Here is a 21,531-nt window from a genome sequence, read left to right on the forward strand (position 1 = left end):
TTTGTGACTTTGTCCTTAAGGCATTTATAACAGCTTGTTTCTCAACCAATATTGTTAACACCTTAACTACCATCATTAACTATTTTACTTAAAACAAGCAAGCAAGACTATTTTTAATGAGATATTAAGTAGTAGTAGGGATTATAAAGACATTGGTATAGAACATAATTTCTCGTACTCCTTGATATTTTATTTGAAATATACTTACTATTACCAGTAATATATTTTGTACGGCTGCAAACACTTTGAAAATTATTTGGAAGTATCTAAGACCTGATTTAAGGACAGCCTTAGCTCATTTCTATTACTTGTTCAAGTATGCAAGCGTGAAAAATGATGCCACTACTTTAATAGTCATATTAAAGACTTGCTATTATAATTATTAGATTTGATAGAAAAAGCATCACCTGTTTTCCAGGCTTATGTATTCATTTGTACTTGGAAAGTACTGTAGTTCAAAGCAGAGAAAAATAAAAGATTTCTTAATGTGTGCATTTTTAAAATATGCTGTTTTAATGTTTTACTGGGGAAAACTATAATCAATTTACCAAGAATTGTTGATTGATCCTCTTTCTTATAATCCTTAGGACAGTGAAAAGAAAGGCTTTATGAATAAACTCTATGCCATTCAGGAAGTGTGCATCAGTGTTCAGAACATCCTCGATGAGGTGGCTTCTCTTGGAGAAAGGATTAAGAAGTAAGTATCGACAAATGGTTGCTTAGCTGTTCTCAAATTATGTTCACACCAACACTGCCAGATTAATCAACCAGCAATACTATGGGAACTATTTGTGTACTTCCTTGTCAAGCCAAGCCAAGAGACACAATATTGGGGAAGAAATTTGAAGAAAAATTTAGAAAAAACTGCATAAATTTCTTTCAACAAAGTGTAAATATGTGCTTTCATGGAGTTTAGAGCAAATTTTAGCTCCAAAATTGCTTTTTAGGGATTGGGTCCAAAGCATCAACACATGCCATATTCTACACTCATGTGTATTCATAAACATGTTGATTCTTTCACTGAAATTAATCTTGTTCCACTTAAAGATCTATATTCTACCTGCTGTTGCTTTTGGTTTTTTTCTTGTATTTCTGACCTATTAATTTTTCATTCAGTACATTCAACTGGACTATTCCATTCATAAGCTGGCTGGCCATTGTTGCTCTCTGTGTGTTCACAGTCATCCTGTATTTCATTCCACTGAGATACATTGTCCTTGTCTGGGGTAAGTAGAGACTTTCCCCTCCAGAACTCTCTGTAGAACCTAGTACAAATTGCTTTAAATTTGTGAAATATATTATCTTTAGTGAATATTTAGTGATAGTGGATGGAGAATGTTCTGTTTTTCTAAATTCACAGTAATGCTTTGAATGTGTCAGATGGAAGTTTATACCAATAAAATCAAATAAAATTGCACTCCTCTTCTTCCTCATACACATTGTCTTAACATGCATTTAATACAAATGTTGAGCCAGTATTAAAAAAATTAAAGGGTATACTGATACATTGGCATTCATGCTTTTAAATATATTGAGTCTGCATTAGCGGTTATCATTTTGGCATTCAAAACCCCAATTTGGCACTACTCATCTATGGCTTTCTGCCATGTAAAATTATTTTCTTACTGATAGAAATTACGTTAAAATCAGGAGTTCCTGTTTCTAAGGCAAAAGGTATGAAGCACTAATCAAGAATGGCTGTATAGCTAATCCAGCATGCCTATGCAATTACTTTTACAATGACATCAAAACATCAATACTGATCTATGTGAACTGTTGCTTTGTTCAGGCATCAACAAATTTACAAAGAAACTCCGAAGTCCATATGCGATTGATAACAACGAACTACTTGATTTTCTTTCCAGAGTACCTTCAGATGTGCAACTGGTCTGTATATATATATATATATATATGATGTTAAAGTTGAAGATATATTATTTTTGAAGGTTAATTTTCTAGTTAAATTGTGAGTTAATAGACAAACAGTGTAAGTTATATTACATCAATGCTTGCGTGGTTTGAAGCAACAGCTTCAGGGATATAAGTTGTTGAAAGCAGAAAACGCCACTGTAAAAGAGCAAATCATTTCACTCAGTCCACTGAAATATGAAGCAAGTCAGGCAAGGATGCTGTGATGGCAATCCTTTGCACTTTGAAAGGTCTTCATTTGATGGAGGCATTTACGTTTGCAGAAAACTGCAGCATATTCCTCAAAGAAAACTATGCTAAAATATTTCTACTGACAAGTGCCTATTTGTTCCTTGATTGTACAGTTATAATTGTAGCTATCTTTGTAATAGAGCTGTACATTGTCCTAACTTTAAAAATGTCATTTAAAAAATGTCTGTCTTTTAAAAAAAATGTCATTTGGCTTTTAAAAAGTTTTCCTTATGGAAACTAGGAGAAAGCTTTACTGAAATGTTTACTGCCATGGTCTCCTTTCCAACATACTCACTGTGTTATTTGTTATTTTTGTTTTCTTCCTTCCCCTTGACCTGCTAATTTCCATGGTTTGTGTTTTAGGAACAGTGTTAAAAGTTTGTCTGGACAATATTGCTTCCTTCCCTAAATATTTCTAGCCCCATGGTGTAGTTGTATTAAAAAAAAAATCTTTGGTTTGCTGAGTTGAAATGGATGTCTGAATTCTGTGTTTAAACAGGTGCATTATCAAGAACTGAAACCAGACCTTTCTCACAGCCCAAGTAAGAGGAAGAAAAACAACCTTAGCTAGTCAGTTCCATGTGCTGAACAGATCAGCATCTGAAGAAGGCGTCAGCAACTGAACAGATCAACATTTGAGGAGGATTTCTTCTCTTCCTAATTTTTTGTTTATTTTCTTTTGGGTAGTGATTTTTTTTAAAAAAATGGTAATCTTAATGAGAAATGTGTAAATACTGTACAGAGAGATTAAGCCGGGAAAATATTATTTCCGTTGTACAGAACTACAATGAAAGTTTGAAATTTAGCTTATGCTCGAGCTTTGTAGATGAGAATAGCCATCAATAGCATGAATGTGGAATGGTACGTGACAGACACATACAAAGGGATAAAAATGTATTAAATGTAATTAATTCATGCTAATTAATATTAAGAAACCAAATAACTGATCTTTTCCCCCAAAAAGGATGTTCACTTTAAAGTTCCATTTTATACATCTTACTAGACATGCAGAGTAAAGCAAATTCATTTATTTTATCAATCACTGCTGCAAATAACCAGATATTATAAGTTAACCAGAGCTTGCTGGAAGTAAATGAGTTACATGCAACACATAAATGTCTTAATGGATTCCCAAAGATTTAAAGAATTTCTTGATACTTTTATCATTCCACCGCCAGGTTTCGAAAAAAAAAAATTCCTATCTCTAAAATTACTGCCAGATTTATAACTGATTCCATATCTAATTTTTATAAATACTTTAATCTTGATTTGTAGTTGTTAGCCTCATGAACAACTTGCATATATTTTGTAAGCAAAATCAGTTTTAAACACATTGCCTCAGATGACAGGTTATGAACATCTTCTGTGCACCTAAGTAATACTTTAGGTTTCATTATCCTAAATTTTTATAGGAGTCAATGGAAACACATTGCAGGCAGATTTTATTTTTTCTTTAAATTAGTCTTTTCTCCAGAAGGTTAAATGGCCTATTATATGCACACCAAAAAAAGCTTACCACATATTTTTTATAGAAAACTTTCAAGGGGGTATAAAGAAGATTAATTGTGACCTCAGGGAAAAAAAGTTTCTATACTTTTCATTTAGAATATTTCTCTTGAGTTGGGATTACTGCTCAGATTTTATTTCACTACTCCAATGAAAAGATATTAACCAGTATATTTGCATTAAAATGTGGCGAAGATATATTCCTTTTTATCTATTCTTGAGCATGTCTCATGAAAACTGATTTTGGATTGTGTATTTGTTGGTTAAGAGATCTGTAAATGGATCTTGCCTAAATATACAGTCCGCTTGATAGAATACCAAACTACAAGGGGCGCTAACCCTGAACATGTTTCTTGAGTAGCCAGGTAGTTTTGATATGCATATGTACAAAGAAATTTTCTGGTTGCTTATTACTGATGGGCAATACTTAATGGAAATAAAAAGTTTTATTGATATGAATTTTGAGGAATAGAAAATAACTCTAGAACATTATGCTAATTTAAAAACTTGTTGCAAAGTATGTGAAAGGTTTTTCCCTGTGATGTCATCATTTATTATTATCTATTATCTTGTGGGGATACATTTCCTGCACAAAATACTTATTTATGTGATTAAATTTGGCTGTTTCATGTGAATTACATTAGAATAAGTGTGCGTATCTCTCTCTCTCTCTCTCTGCGTCCATCCATTTTCTGCACAAGAATGCCAAGGATTAGTGATATGAGTGTTATTTTCAATTCTTGGCTGTTTAGCAACAGCTTAACCTTAGATCAGCAATCCCCAACCTTTGCAGCTTGATGTCTCGGCTGGGGGGGGGGGTGTAACTGGGCCGTGTAAGCAGTGGGCTGGTGTGCACGCATACGTGGCTTGATTTGTGTAAGTTGGGTTACATGTGCGTGCAGGCCCACCACTCACTAGAGTTGAGCTGTGCACACATGCTGTCAGCGTTCCAGCAACCCTCCATTCTGCCCAATAACTCTGAAACAGGCATCTTCTCAAAAGTTCCTTTTTATTTGTGTAACTGGCACAATTCTGGGATCCCGAATCTGAAAGTTCCGGGCTTCCTTACAATAAGTAAAAACAAAATCCATCCCCTGCACCCATCATCACATCACACGGCCCAATCATCATCCATCCCAAGTTAAGACTTCCTCTCATTTATATGCAACAAAACCTGATCTTGAATCAGAAAAAGAATGTTATTATGTCTAACTAGATATACTCCAGTAATTTTCCCCCTTCCACTGTCCCAGGCTCAGATGTGGCAGTGTGGGAGCATCTGATCTCAATACGGCTTCCAAAGCTGACACATACATGTGCGCCAGCCCATCACTCATGCGACCCAGTTGCAAATAAGCCGCAGCCCAATTATGGGCTGCGGCCAGGGTTTGGGGATTCTGATCTTAGATAATTTTAGCCTGAAAAAATGACAAGTGATATTGGGCTGCCTCCTAAATCTTTCCTCTTGGTTAAGGAAGAATAAAGCAGTCAGCTTAACAATCTTCCATACTGCATTTTAAATCTCAAACTCCTTTTTATATATATGAAGAAATGTGTGAACAGAGATAACCAACCTAAAGAAAGTCCTAATTTTCACTTCTATCTATTAAGAAAGTTTTAGCCTATATTTTAGAATACTTTGAGCAAGTGAAAAAGTAGAAAAATTATAATCTTTCAGCCCTGAAAGTTTAACTTGATTTTGAGAGATGTAACACATCAAGTTTTTCACATAACAGCAGGGGATGATTCACATTTTGCAGAGGGTGCAAAATGTTTGCACGCAATTAAAAATTAATAACATTAGGTGAGACGGTTCTCGTGGTTATCATTTATATCTATTCAGTATAATTTTAGAAAGAATGGCATAGCCTGTTCTAGAAAGAGTAAGAACTTTGTTAGTGACGGGAACTTGTTCACAGAAAATTGGCTAGAAGATTTTAAAATACTTATTTTCTAGATTTACTTTTGTTTTAGATTGGGACCCATGCTATCAAATTTTTACAAATTTATCAAGGCAGAAAACCCTACTCAGCTTAATGTAATGATAGCCTGAATTCTCTTTAAATATGTCCATCACAAAACTTTCATTAGTGGACTTAGGACTTGTAATACTTGATTAATGACTGGAACTAGAACTCTATTACTAAGTGATGTGTCATAAAGCAAAAAAATAATAATCACATGACCATGCCGACTTATGATGGCAGGCCTGATCGTAGTTGTTAAGCAAATCCTATGTAGCCTTTCTGTGTGATGTCATGTGACCATGTTACAACTTCTTGCCAGGTTCCCCATTGACTTTGCTTGTTGAAAGCCTGGAATTAAGGTCACAAATGGTGATCAAGTGACTATGAGATGATATGACCATCATAATTGCATTCTGGTTACCAAGTGGCCAAATCATGGTGATGTGACTGTGATGACCAAGGGCAAGGAACGGAGGCAACAGTCAGCTGATAGTGCAAACTCCCCTTTATTGCTCCAACTTTCCCCCAAATGCTCCCACGTTTATGGCAAGTCCCAGAACAAAGTGCTCGCACACACACCTCCAGCAGCCTCTGGCTGCGAGTAGTCTAGCAAAACGCTGTTAGTACAACGGCTTTGAGGCAAAAAGTCCAGTGGGGCAAGGAAATAAGGCAATTAGTCCAATGAAGCAAACTAACAATGCAATGAGTCCACAAAGCAGAGGAACAAGGCAATTATAAGGCAAGAAGTCCAGCAAACTCCAGGTGTTGGCAACAGCACACAAAACTCCATGAATTCAGCGCTTGTTCCCATCAAGTGCCCCTCTCCACTGCCTCTCCTTCAGTCTTAGTCCCCATGTCTACCTTGTGAAGAGGGGCAGGGCATTTTCCCAAGTCGGGTCAGCCTGCACTGTTCCCATCTCTCCACTCTCTGTGCTTGTGGATCAGGAGGGGGCGGTCCTTGCTCATTGCCTGAGTTCCATCGCTCCTCATCTCCACTGCCTGCTCTATCTTCCCCCCTCTCTCGGTCATCCTATCCATGTTCTTCCCTGCTGGCAAGCCGTTCTAAGCCCAAGGGGCCCGGGGCTGCCTCATCTTATTCCTTGTGTTCCTCCAAAGCCAATGAGACCGCCCCCTCAACCTCCCATCATCTCCAGCACTGGCTCATCTCTGCGGACTCGGGCTCTGAGGGGACCATGACAGTGAATGCTAGGGTGCCATGAAGGGCATAACTTCGAGGACCAGTCACAGGTGTCTTCATTCAGCGCTGTCATAACTCCAAATTATTGCTGAACGGGTGGTCATTGGTTTTTTTTGTGCTGATCAAAAACAGACAAAAGAACAAGTAATTCTTCAGGTTCTATGAACACTCCAAAAATAATAGATTGATAGAGAAGATATATTGCATTGTCTACATGGCATTTATATTAAAAAAATAACAATTTAAGAGCCATCATCCCATACAAAGAAAAGGTCTCCTTTCAAAAATTTACATCAAATTGATACATCATATTTTTAATGTTCATTTAATATATAACATAGAAATTTGAGGACATTTCAGATAATTCAAAAGTATACCTTTATAAAAAATTAATAAGGATTGGACTTCTTGGAAAGTAATTGTGAAATGTGTGTCTCTGCTTTCAGCAGAGCTTACAACTGTGGTGAAATGACAACTCAGCAAGCAGATTAAAATGTCAATTTTCTTCTCTGTATAAAGGGGAGGAGCTGGGATTGCCAATAAACACTCCATACAAAGGCTCCCAGTGGGAAGACAAACAGTGGTCTGCAACAGGATTTAGAGCTCTGGAAGCTGTTTTGCCCAAGCAAAATACCGTCTTCAAACGGTATTGGATTCCTCCACTTCTTTATTACTTCAGGAACTTGCTTGTTAACTGCTTTTTGAATATCAAAAACCTTCAGAATAACAAGTTTCACTGTACTGGGCATTCTCCTTCAATATTCAGTGAAAAGTTTCATGTAAGTTTAAGAACTTTAAAAAATATTCTGAAATAAAAAGCAAAAGGAAAGATATAATGTTGATTTTGAAAAGTTATACATGGACTAAGGGGCCAGATGGATTGGAAATAAGATTTGAAATTATAAAAATCATTCCTAATGGATTGTTTAAAATCCTTTTAAAATGTATGAAGTTTTCTCTTTAAGTATTAGAAATTATTTTGTTTAAAAATATTGGGAATAAGAAAAAAACATGAGAACATCTTGAAGGCTTGGCACTAGAAGCAACCAGAAATTAATTACAATTTAAAAAGGCCCACTAATGTAGAATAAAGTATTTTTATTTTGGCAAAACTTAAGAATATTTGGGAACAAATTTCTATAGTCTGCTACCATTGTATTAAATAAAAAGCAATCTTATTTTTTCTATTGCATTTTTATTTATTTTTAAGAACTTGTGTATCTTCCTTTTGTTGTTTATTTCAGAACATTTTTTAAAGTTCTTACAGTCACATTACCATGATCTGGTTTGGTTTGGTTTCTTTTTCTTTTTTGATATTTCAAAAAAAGATTGTCTGCTAAATGGGTTTAAAAGAGGAGATAGAAGAAGATGCAACTGAGAATCAAACTTTTGGATTTGAATTTAAAATTGACAAATTACAAGAGGAAAAAGATTTCACACTGGATTTACTAATAACTAATAAGACACAAATAATAAGAATTACGGACAACTTTCTTCTCTTGAACTTATAAAAGTGAAATGTTATATGCATATATCAGTTTTGACAAAAGGCAAATTGAAAAATAAATTTTCGAGACAGTTTAAAGGGGATAAACATCAAAAAATTTAAAAGCAAAAAGGAATAAATAAATTGGCCTATGTGATTAAGGTTAAATACATATATGATGATTTTCTAGTAGCTCTTAATAGTTTTTCTCAGTGTGAACTGAATGACAGAGTTTTAAATATTTATTGTATAGGTAAAATATGGGAAAAAGGGATTTTTAATTGTATTTTTTAGAGAAAATGAAATGTACTATGTGAAAAGTAAAGGAATGTGAAACTGATTTATTTGTAAAAGGTTAAAATTCATATTTTATTTCAATAAACCTTAATGATTAAGATTGAACAACAGGGTTTTATAATTTGTTTATAGGTAAGAGATGAGATATGGTAAGAGAGCCTTATTGAGATGTTAGAAGTGACAAGTTACTAATATTTGTATTTATCTTGATGAAAGGGAGTGTCATTTCTTTATATATATTTTATTTTTCTATGCACTTTTTCTTTTTTACATGTTATATTTTTTCTTAGCTTTTATTTTCTTTGTATTTTTAAACTAAAATATATAAAAGAGTTTGTAAGTATCAAAGTTAATTTTATAGTAAGTAGAGCATGTAAATTGCTATTAAGGGAGAAATGCTAATGTAAATGGGTAGAATATTGAAAAGCCATTAAAGTTGGGCTGGGGGTGGTGGAAAAAGGAATCCTACTTTCAACCAAACTCAGTTTAAAATATGATTACTCTTAACTATTGAGAAACTAGCATGTTTGTAACTCTAATGGGAAGTTCAGTTGAGCAGTATTAATAAATCTTCATAAGCCTTTTTTGAACTGTGATAATTCACTTTCTACTATTTATTTGCTATGTATTTAAATTCTACCAGTATGCGATTGTAAATTATACTATCTATGATCCTTCTGTAATATTCCTAATTACAATATTAATACATAATGTACATTTATATTTTAGCAACTAGTCTGTGAAGGCCACTTTGTAGTAGTGTTTAAGGCTCCAGACTATAAACCAGGAGACACTGAGTTCTGGTCCTGCCTTAGGTATGAAGTCAACTGGGTGATCTTGGACCAGTCCCTTTCTCAGTCCTAGGAAGAAAGCAGTGGCAAACTACTCCTGAAAAATAGTGCATGGACTTGGCAGGCAGGCACCAAGTATCAACACTCGCTCAAAGGTACTCATCTCTCCCATTAAAAAACCCACTATTTTTGTACTGTTTTTAATTTGACTTGTAGACTGTTAATTTCTTATTGTGGGAGAAGCTCTAGCTAATGTAGAGTAAGCATACAATTAGCTGAATAACTATACTTCATTTTTATGTAATTAATGAATCTATATCCCACCTTTCTGTTTATTCCTACACTCAAGAGGCTTACATTTTTCTACCATAAAATATATAAAATGAAACAATTAAAATCCATTAAAAGCTTGGCAAAGAGTTTGTGTCTCTTCCCCTTCTTCCTGAATACTGGGACAGTGGGAGCTAGAAAAAGCAATGAAATAATTGTTTCTAAGTATGACCAACTCAGGAAGTTGGTACATTAGCATAATTCTGTAATTACGAAAATAGGCTTCGGTCTTCCTGCTGCCATCTATGAATCCTGTGACAACTTAAGGTTCAAGATTATTTCCAAAGGGTAACCCTGCTCTTTCTGCAGGAATTAACCACATCCAAATGCAGTTTCATCTCAATCCAATCCCATTCTTTACCAACAGCATTTTCACCTTTAATTTTAACTTGTTCTCCATCATCTGGCATTATTGAGATTAATGGCATTCAAGACATTGAGATTTGGGTTGCTTTAGAAATAATGGATGGATAGATGAATGAATGAAAAATAATTGTTAGAGAGCTGACAGATAAGATTGTAGCAACACGACTCCATTATGCCCAGCATCATCCCAACAGGAAAGAGCAAAAGTAAAACAAAACCATTCCTCCAATGCGTAACTCTGTCAGAGAGCCCAGATAAAGTGGCTGATATTACTAAAAGCTTCCAAGTATAATCTCCCAGCATGACCAAATAGGTCTCAGACAAAACCTAATTAATATGATTGCAGAAAATGTTTCATCCAGATGCAACTGCAGCTGAAAAACTCAATTTTAAAAATCACCTTATCCAAGAACAGAATATTTAACTGACCTATAATTGGAATAATGTCCTGGATGAAGGAAAAGCTTTTTCAGTAAAGGTCTTCTGTAGGACATAACACTCTGCACAGGAAGATATTGATCATCACCCAACCTCACCTGACTGATTTAATCAGCCAGAAAGGGCAAGATCAAGCAAAGTCCTTGTATCTGTCTTCTGTCTTCATCTTTCTGAGCTGCAAGTTGAAGAATATTCATATGAACCTGCCAAGGTTACTTTTCTATGACCTATCCTAATACTGGAATCCAAATTGAAGGGAATGATAGACTTTGTATATAGCAATGAAACAGCTCGTTTTTCTGGCTTCCCTTGCCCCACATCACAATGGAATTCTGCCTAATACAGAAAAGTATCACTGCCCCATTTCTGTGCAGGTGCAATGGAAACAAAACTTACGGATCATCAGGGCTCTAACAATAACACAAATGTTGAGGCCCATGACTCCAAAATGACACCATGGCTTGGAAATCCAAAAAGACCAATATCAGAAAATAATGAGTTGCTAAGAGGTAACAATAAAAACCCTCTGTCCAATAATATATCTAATCTAAAAGGGCCTGACAACCTCCAAAGGTTAGAGAAGAGCCAAGTTAAGGCTTACTGAAAGGCAGGGAGGATAGGGGGCATTTCAAAATTACGGGGGGAAACTATTCTAGACAGCAGGGGCTCCATCAGAGAAAGCATCCTTCTGATTTCCAGTAGATGACATTGTTTCATTGGACTTGGAGCATGCCAGATGTGACCATACAGGGCGGATAAAAACCAAAGGAGACAAGTCATTCTTCAGATAATCGGGCCCTATGCCACATAGAACTTTATAGGTAACAAACCAGCACCTTGAATTGCACTTAGAAACCTACTGATCATCAGTGAAATTATCAGAGAAGAGGCATTACACGAGCATTAACAAAACTTGGCCATGACAACTCACACTGCTGCTTCCATGTAGATTAAGATGGGGTTAAGACTTCTGAGGGTTTTCCTTGACATCTGATGTGCTCCCTCTTCCAGTCTTAGTCCCCACAATTGGTACAGAAAAATATAACATCAATGATATAGAAGGTCCCTGAGAGAGCAAAGTGAACTACCCAATACCAGCATTATCAATCAACATAAATAATTCCATCTCAGCTTTATGCCCACTTTAAAACTAAAAAAAATTTGATAAATTCATGCATAAAAACTGGAGATGGCTTAAAAGAAAAAATAAAAGAGTACAGATAAACTTCATTGCCAAATCTGAATCTCAGTAAGTTTTGAGGAAGGTTTTCATCGATATGTGTTAAGGCCCATCAAGACTCTGTTTTCATTTAAGTGTGAAGCAGGATGGGTTTTTAGTTATTAGAAAAAAGTATGTGAGAACAGTCTTTCTGTGGGACTCAAAACTTTGAAAGTTCTTTGTCCCTTTCAGAGGAAAGAGAGATAGACTTATTGGAAAAAATACTTATGTTCTTTGGTATTGCTTAGCAGCAGAAATGTGATTTTACTTTGGTTTCACCCTTTTTCAAATGAAGGACACTTCATTCAATATACTTGGCTCATTTGAACACAAAATAATTATTGCTTGGTACCTCTTGGCAGCAATTACAGTTGCGAAATGCAGGTATTCAAGGCAATATATTTAAAAACGGAGTACAAATGTTTAAGAGAGTTTGGGACATTTATTTTTCTAAAAAAGTATATGCAAATTGTTATATAAAAGTGACTTTGTATATTTCAGTATAGACAACAATATAATCATCATCACCAAAAAATGTTCAAACTTGCAGACCATTCTGAAAACGTATCTGTGTACCAATCAAATCATTATTGTATAACAGTAACTTGAAGATTAACTGAATTAATGCAGGACAATTGTTTGAACCCACTTGTGCATTGTAACAACATTCACACAAATGTAACAGAATGCCATTTGTTTGTTACGTGAATGAACCATGTTGGGCCTCAGGCTAACATTTACAGTATCAATCCATTCAAAGAATTAAAAATTAGTAGGAAATTGGTTTATTCATAGCTGTGCTTATCAAAAAGCAATAATCACACTGAGTTGCCTAATCCTGGCATGTTCTAAAGTTAGTGTAAACTGCAGTTCCTGAACTGAGGAATCCTTGAGAACAAGATAGTGAGGGTAAAACTAGAAATCTCTTTAACTACTCCACAAAAGAAAGTGGACATTAAAGTGGATAATTATAATAGTTCGCATATTAGGGTTCTCTAATATGGTTTACAAAAGCACAACTTTTCATGTGTTTCATTTATCCAAGCAAAAAATGCCACGGAATATTACAGTTGATATATTTTAGGCCAGTCACATTAACTTTGAAGTTTGTCAGTTAAACATGAACCAGACACCTGAATTGTAATTATAATTTGCTGTAACATTGTGAAAAAAGGTTGTTTTTGTTCTTCTGGGTCATTTTTCAGATCCTCAATAGTTTTCTGAAGATATCCTGGGAGTTTCTGAAAAGTTTCAAGCTCTCTAAAATAAATATCTATTAACCAATGATTAGAAGAGTTCATATTAAGCGTATAACAGTCATCTGTCACCAGGAATGGATCTGAGCAATCAAGATTTTTAAAGGTAATAGGAAAAGGTCTAAATAAGTCATATACAGAACAAAGATTTAACAACATCTTGCAAAATAAGCTTATCCATAATTCTTTGCGTTGATTATAGAAATTATTTTGTACTTGAGCATGAAATTCCTCAACTGTCTGTTCTGGCTTCACAATATTCAAAAGACGTTGCTTAGTTGCTGGACATTTTATGTAATCAAGTGGCAACTTTCCTTTAGAATCTTTTTGTTGTAGCAATATTGATCCTGTAGGAGACAAAACATCAGTCAGAAATTATACACACACATGTAGACAGAAAGCGTTTAAGAAGTCTGCACTCTCCATGAATTTTTTATAAAACTAGATAAATAGTATAATTTAAATATTAGATGTTTTATAATGTGATTTTTATCCTGTTAGGACACTATACCATGGCTATTAAAAAGTATGTTACTGCATGATTTATATATATATATAAATGTATATATGTATCGCCAAGATACTCTCAATCTTACATGGGAAAAGACCCGAACACGCCAAGACCTGCATACCTGTACTTATTTGTTGTACATAGTTGTATGTATAAAAACAGGCCACAATTCTAAGCATATTTTCAGTTGTTTGCAAAAATGTAAGCATCCTGATAGAATTGTAGTCAATGAACTAAAATAAACATGCCTCCAATTCATGTAATAATTACAAGAAAGAAAAATAATAGTTTTGGAATGGGTTTCACAGTCCTAAGAGTTCACCATTATTGAAAGTAATCTCAAATATGTAAGGAGACCTAAGAACATTTCTGCTGTCAAGTGTTCTGTTAATTTGTACTTCCATGTACCCTTTAACCAAGCAACTCATATTAGTTCAATTAAATGTTTTAGATAGATATTTGGAATGCAAAAAGGATGCAATAGAGCATACTCATCCAAACTTATTGTTATTTGGTTTTCATCAGCTTACATTATATTACAACAGGGTGCCCTGTGGGCAATGATGATGTCACTGGCTGACATCACCACAAAGCACTTTGGTGCTTCTGACACGTAAGTATAGTATGTTACAATATAATCCAGCATATCTATGATAGCAGATCTGATTATAAAACTAGATCATTCTAGTTTTCTAGTTTTTAAGTATTCTTTTAGTCTATTTTTCATTGAACTTTTAGTGTGTAGTTATGATCTATGAAAATATACTTCTGCAACATCTTTTGCAACACAACAGATAATAACATTTTATTAATCAGATTTTTGTAGACAACTCATAATTTCAGTTGTCACATCAGATAATAACAATCTCCAAGACAAAATAATTCAGAGTTGGGCAGGAAGAGTGTGCTTTCCAGATTTTTATTTTCATTGTTTCAACTAGTTGCTTAAATATTTAGACATTTTGTGTCCTTTTATTCTGGAAAACAATCTGGTTCGTGCTGCAGCCTAACTATGTTGTGAAAGGGATGAGTTTCTGCACTTCTTTTTCATCTGGGATTCTCTATGCATCATGGCAATTCATGTTTGTATAGGCCTGAAATATGGACAATGATGTAAACACCTGCAATAGCTTTCCACTGTGTACTTACTTTGTAGAAAGTCATGCAAATTACGCTAATATAAAAGCTTTTGATATGATAAAATCTCTACAGTCAAGGAACATATGATTTTTTTGGTTCTACATGTCTACACTGAGTAGCTTACCTAGAATCCATTTACCCTAATTTAGCAAGTTTGTAGAATTTGTAGATGTAAAAGTCCATATTAATCAATGATTAAAAGTGTGAATCCAGGACTTACCAGAAAATAAAAGGGAGTGACTGAAGTAGGGATCTTTTTTTTTTTAACAGTGATCACTGTTCATTTTATTTTGTTAGACTAGGAAAAAATTACTATGTAACTCACTGCCATATAAACATTATTCTGGTTAGGGAAAACATCCCATCAATTTAGATTTTATAGGATTGCAAACCACAGGATATTTTTTTTTTTGAATTGGCAAATAACATGGGTAATAAAGAATCTTATTTACATTTAAATGGAATGCCCTTTTCTGCCTAAAAATTGTTATACTAAAACTAATGCAATCCATTAGGTAAGAAAAATGTTGGATAATCCTGGCCAAATTACTATCTTTCAAAGTAACCTGTTTCATAGGGTTGTTGTGAGAATTAAAACATGCAGAATATGGGGCACTAACAAGCAGATTAATATTAGTGTAACTGGTGAAAGTTTATAGAGATGAAATTAGCTGGAGTAGTAAAGAGAAATGTCATAACTCTAAAAGATAGATACTGCATTGTAGTTAGTTACCTAAAAAATAAAAGGCACATGGATGAAGAGAGTGAAAGTTTTGAACGGTTCTGAAGAATAAGAAATGTAATTCTACCCTGAATATGCAACACAGAGTTCTTGTCAAGATCTTGTCAAAACCTCTGACAGGCCAAAGCCTGGCAACTGACAGCAAAGATAAGTCTGAGTATACAGCCTGTAAAGTTGTCAGACGACCTTGATGAATGAAAGAGCAAGTAGATCTTCTCCCTTAGGACAAAGGGATCATCCAGTGGTCATTCTTCATTGACACACAGGAAAAATGCACATCTGTCAGTGGAATGCCACATTCAATTGAGGACTTGGACTTGCTGTAATATTGGGTCTTGCATCACTTAGACCAATTGAAGGGAAGCCAGGTATTGGCTGGGCCTGTCATCTGCATGGTGCAGGAGATAAATAAAACACCTGGGAGATCATGTTACTGTTCTGGAAAATATACACTGAGAGGGAAGAACAGGGATATATTGATTGGGAAAGAATGTCAGACAGAGATCAGGCAAATAGCCTTTAGGGGGCAGGAGATAACTGCAAATACAAAGGAGCCTTCCAGAGAAAACAAAAAACAGCATTAATTTGTAATTTGGGGTAAGTTTAGCTTAAAAACCAAGTACAGCATGTTTTTTTACTCTGCGCAACCAAGTTATATAAATCTGGAAACAAGATAAAACATGAACTCAGAATGACACTTAAGTATAATAAAGAATATTACAAACTATGCTATGCGTCTGCAGATATAAAATGCTCATGTAAATGTAAACTGTTATATGACCTTTTGGTTCTTAACTTACATTGTATAAGTGTAATACTTTTTTAGTGTTTCGCTATTACAATAAGGCATCTTTTTCCGAAGAAACAACAGATATTTGTTCAGCCCAAATAAAAGTACTTTGTTATTAAGTGGCACAAAGCAATCAGCTTAAGCATGCTGCAGTTCATTGTAATATAATGTAAAATCAAGTTTTGGGATAGTATGAAATGCAATCTATACTATTTGTTAAGATAATCTTTAAAGCAAATCTGCAATTCAGCAAATATGAAAAAACAGCCACAAATAATTTAACTGACAAGATGAATGAGTATAAATATGGCAAGATACACATCAATATTTATGAAAATCTCCAGCTTTCAAAATGACATTCTAAACAGCCTCCAATTTTAATACTCTGCAATTTTTAGAGATTCAAATTTCTCTAAACTTATTTAGCATAAATGCACTCACCGCCATGCTGAAGTAGAAGCTCAGCAATCTCTACATATCCGTTTGACAGTGCATCATGCAAGGGAGTCACCCCATCCACTTGACTGAATAGGTTTACCTCTGGACAATGCTGCAAAATTTCACGGACGCACACTGTGCTACCATGGTTACAGGCTTCATGCAAGGGTGTCCAACCAGCATAGTCTGAATTATAAATTATGAGGAGTTAGAGGAAATAGCAAAATCCATATTGGGGTGTTCTTAAAAATGAAATTCAAATTTCTAAAAAATCACATTCCTACACAAATAAACTTCAGCAAAAATCACATATAATTTAGTTCTTTATTTTAAAAGAGGAAACATGACTTGAAAAGAAAGATGTATTTCACTGCAATTTTGCAATAATCTAAAAAAGTTTTCTACAAAGCAGATTAATAATAATATTAAAATTAAGATTTTTTTAGAAGTGAAAATGAGGCTGTTATACTAGAATTTAAACAAAATTCTTATCCGGGGATAAGGTTACCACTTTGAATTCATAATTATAAAGTGGCTAGGTAGGAGTAATTTTTAAATAATTACTGTGCTTAACTGAAAACCCCATGAATTATATGGGATAAATGAGTGGTCCAACAAGCTTTCATTCCAAGCTATCACTCAAGTCTTGTTTTTAATGTATTTTTATGGTGAAGAAAATAACTGTGAGGAACGTTACAAAAACATACTTTTCATAGTCATTTGGATGGCTTATGGTATCTATTCAATACAAAAAAAAATCAACCACTTACCTTTAACATTAATATCTATTCCTGGTACGGTCAGAAGATGAATCAATTTCTTCACATTGTTGCTTTTGCAAGCAATATGCAGAGCTGTTTCCCCTAGAATGCAAAATTCATACAGTGTAAGCAAAATAGAAAATCAAGGCAATAAGCAAAGTGAAAGGAATTAGGAGTGCTATTTGTCAGAACATTTATTCATAAGAAATATCTCCTCTTCCCAGCGCAAATATCTGTAAAGAACATTTTAGAAAACCACCAAGCTTCTCTTCAGTCACAGATCCAGCAAGGATTGCACTACTAAAGGGTTAACCTAGGAATTATCTCCCCCCTCCTTTTAGTTGTAAAATGCTTCAGTCACATCCTAAAAGCACCAAGTGATCACAGAATATACGCACAAAAATACTTGGATTTGAAGCTGTAAAAGTTTAGAATGCAGTTGCCCTCCCTCAATTATATTCATGAACCCACATTAAGTGCATGGCTTTTTTTGATAGAGCGTTTGTAGCTTAATTCAAATGAATGTTTCTGTCCAAGCACGAGTGCCTCTACACACTCAAGTATAATACAAAACTTCAAATCTGGTAACAGATGGTTTACTGTTTCTCAATAGGCTGTCTGGCTCATGTACAGTACCAGAGTGAAAAGAGGGGGATGGGGGAAATGGAAGAGATTAAAATGAATGAAACATTTTCTTCTTCTTTAAAAAACACACACACACCCGTGCAACCTCATTTAGAACTAGAAAAATATTAAACAACAAAATCTGCCACCCTGAAATATGAATTGCAAACTTCTAGGTAGCGTAGGTGCAATTCTAGGTGTAATTGCAGCAGGACAGCTAATAAAAACTATTAATCTACAATATTTTGGTGAACTGATTATATCAGAACAAGAGCATATGAAAAAAAAAACAATGAAAACTTGTTTTTAAACCGTTTGCACCATTGGATTGGGTCAGTATTTACCTACATGTAGGAAAGATAAAGTCAAGCACTTCACTGTATCCATCATAAGCCACTTTACCAGGCCTTGCTTTGTATTCAGAACATTGTATTTATGCAAAGAATATTTGATTGGTTGTTATAAGAAAATCCAATATCCTACTTCCCAATATTTCTACATTAAATGATAATTATGTGCCAATTTATACTATTGTACATTCTCATTAATCAAAGAAAAAGATATCTCTAAGTAATTGTTTCTGATACAATTCTTGAGAAATTGGCACAGACTGAGAATAAAATATAAAAATCCACGCGGATTAATTTTTTTAAAAAAAGAAAATTATTTTCGGCATATAGTATAGGAGGAAGACCATTTTAATTGGATTGCTCTTACCTTTCCTAACAAATGTCAAGCTTAAATTCATCACAATTTTATCACAGAAACCATATCACAATCGTACTGTACTGCATTTCACTTAATTTGTGCTTTAATTAGAACTTGGGTAAATTACTAAACTGATAATTTAAACCTTCAATATTTGTCTTCCAATATAATGAACAGTAAAGCCTGGGGCTGAATGCCGAGAAGAAGAAAATACTCCACATGCTTAATAAAGATATATAATACAGCATGCACTTCAGTCTTTGTTCACAAAATGTCTGGGAGTCGAGGGGAGCAAGAGAATTAGACTTTCAAATCAGAAGATAATGCTGATCCTTTCCAAGCACAGGTTGGGGTGGATTAAAGAAATAAGACAGTCAGGACCCAAGTGGATTTATTTAAGGTATACTCTCAATTTAAAACTTGGTGTGCTCAGCAGACCCAGGTAAAAGAGGGGGAAATCCTGAAAAAAGGGCCATTCATTCATATATATGATTTCCCATATTTAAACATCTGACCGTATGCAACATGCAAAGCAGGGAAGCAATGCCTAGCTTATGTAATTGTGTGATACTGCTTTACTGCAAATCCTTTTATTATTTTTAGCATTAGACATACACAATACCTTTAAGATTAATCTTATGAACATTTATCTGGTTAGCTGAAGAATGGCAATTTTCTTTGCCATGCAATACGGTAGGCTTGGTTTTCCTTTTGATATTTTTTGGTAGATGAGCAGAGTTATCCTTGGTTTGTACACTGCAAATAAGCAAACATTGAAAAGAGGGCATTACATGATACAGTTACATTAAACACAACTAATGTGTATTATAATAACAAAGTATTCACAATTCTGACAGCTGACAATTAAAACAGAAACAGCAAATTTAACAGAGAAGCAAATAACTATCCCCAAAATTCAATAAAATAAGAATAACCAGTATGTGGAATATATGTGTAGACAGAAAGATACGTACACCCTTGTATACACACAAACAAATGTGCTCATCACTGAAACAGTAAGGCACAATAATTTACAGACATCACAGGTCACTTAGAGTTCAAGAAATGGGTCAGGTCAGAAGCTGTCCTTCAAAACAGAATCCTAGTGGTGGTGTAGATGTTACTTACGGTACATCAGGCAGGACTTTGGTTTGGTTCTGCTTATCGCCACTTAGCATTAGTAATGCCCTCTGAGACTCAGAACATGGCCATTGCCCTATTTTCTTTTTCTTTTCTTTCTGCATCTTCCCTTTCTCACACATTCCAGCTTGTAAAGTAGGCAGATAGCAAGAAACCTGTTGCAAGAGTGACACTTAGTCTGAGAAATTTGAAAGATTGTAATAGCATTATCGGTCTCTTCTTTTTACATCTAAAGCTAACATCTTTAAATAATACCTTTCAGATAAACATGCTCTGAGTTTACACAAGTTTTTAAATCATTCTTAATGCTAAAGTAACTTCCATGAAACTCATTTCTTACGCCTTTATACCTATTATCGGGAATTCAAAACAGCTCAACTTGCTATAGAAGAAAAATACAAGGGAAAAAGTATACCACGAGAAATTTACAGTCCTGTCCTTCAATGACCTGTGACAACATTGTACTATATCTATATACTGTAATGTAGCCTTCGGTCTATTGCATTGTTCTTCAAAAAGGGCTGAATCTAGGCTTTTTACTGATCCCCCACACACACTTTCAAGGAGGAGAAAACGTGATTTAGCAACACCTAGTTTTTGAAGTTAATATTTAACCTTTTTTTTGATACCTTCACCACGTTCTGTTCATAGGTTTTTTGATTCAGTGGAGATTGATCTGATCAGAATTAAGAAAAAGGATTATTTTTATTTCCATCTTTCCTTCTACTACTCTGTAATGCTTCCCTCCCTGCAATTTGCCCCACAATGCACATGACATGGTGGGGAAATGGCAGAAAAGAAGTAATTGAAAATGTTGCCTACTGTAGGCCTCAATTGAACCAAAGACCCTCTAAGCCTTTATTGACAGGAAGGATACTGTAGATGCAACTGATATGTATAAGCTGAAGAAAAGAAGGAATGCGCTCATCGACTGATATCTTCTCTGCTGGCATTTCTACCATGATCTTTATCTTACTGAAAGATGCCTAAACTAGGGGAAAAAATCCTTTCACTCAAATATAGAGAGTGATTATTTGCTCAGCTGGAGCAGGGAAATGCAATGTTACTTTTCTCTGCCTGCCAAAAGTCCAAGATTATTAGCAGCCCAGGTGAGCTAAACATCACTACGTCAATAATATCTGTTGGAAACTCTGTCTCATATATTCTAGTTTTGAGAACAATAGTAAGGAAGGTCACTATCTTTTGTCACATTAAAAATTGTGAACTATAGTTCCAAAGTTCAGAGTAAAATGTGAAATATATGTCAGAAGTATGGGCACTTACAGGAAAGGTGTCAGGCAATAACAACACAGGTCTCATGACCTGCAGTATATACTTTACTTTCTTATACATATGTAGCATATAACAACTGCACATAAATAGAAAATATGTCCTCATATTTGGAGAAAGCTGTTGTGTTTACTTTGTACCATGTGTGCTGAGGTTGTATTAGCTTATAGTCCCTCAGGAAACACACAGTTTGACTTGAAGTACCTAAACTTCTAAATGGAACTATAATTATTTATCCTCTTTTCAGGGTCCTACTTTAATGTTAAATGAAGGCCACAACAGATAAGAGTATGAGCAAATAAAATGGCTTAGATAAGAAAAGATGAATATGAAACACAAAGTCTCTGATCAAGAAATCTGAAGGTGCAACAGA

General features: G+C 34.6%; 2 protein-coding genes across 5 annotated transcripts in view; one reads left to right on the forward strand and one right to left on the reverse strand.

Annotated features, from left to right (window-relative positions):
- Positions 1-6,036, forward strand: part of MCTP1 (multiple C2 and transmembrane domain containing 1) — a 148,635-nt gene extending 142,599 nt beyond the window's left edge. The window contains exons 18-21 of the mRNA XM_026672656.2: positions 588-697; positions 1,117-1,226; positions 1,790-1,887; positions 2,660-6,036. Coding sequence (XP_026528441.2) covers positions 588-697; positions 1,117-1,226; positions 1,790-1,887; positions 2,660-2,731 — 390 coding nt within the window. The 3' untranslated portion in view covers positions 2,732-6,036. The remainder of the gene's footprint in view (positions 1-587; positions 698-1,116; positions 1,227-1,789; positions 1,888-2,659) is intronic.
- Positions 6,037-12,527: 6,491 nt separating this feature from the next.
- SLF1 (SMC5/6 complex localization factor 1) overlaps positions 12,528-21,531 on the reverse strand; it is a 35,465-nt gene continuing 26,461 nt past the window's right edge. For 3 of the 4 annotated variants that reach the window (XM_026672502.2, XM_087958173.1, XM_087958172.1), the window contains exons 14-18: positions 19,857-20,023; positions 19,351-19,484; positions 17,406-17,498; positions 16,639-16,821; positions 12,528-13,361 (exon numbers count right to left, since the gene is read on the reverse strand). In XM_026672502.2, coding sequence (XP_026528287.1) covers positions 12,853-13,361; positions 16,639-16,821; positions 17,406-17,498; positions 19,351-19,484; positions 19,857-20,023 — 1,086 coding nt within the window. In that variant the 3' untranslated portion in view covers positions 12,528-12,852. Of the gene's footprint in view, positions 13,362-15,474; positions 15,796-16,638; positions 16,822-17,405; positions 17,499-19,350; positions 19,485-19,856; positions 20,024-21,531 lie in introns of all 4 variants that reach the window. The other variant, XR_015748125.1, reaches the window with a different exon arrangement.

The sequence above is a fragment of the Notechis scutatus genome, chromosome 2 (assembly GCF_049901735.1).
Source record: "Notechis scutatus isolate UNSWTSFEM ecotype Mainland chromosome 2, rNotScu1.2, whole genome shotgun sequence".
Lineage (NCBI taxonomy): Eukaryota > Metazoa > Chordata > Lepidosauria > Squamata > Elapidae > Notechis > Notechis scutatus.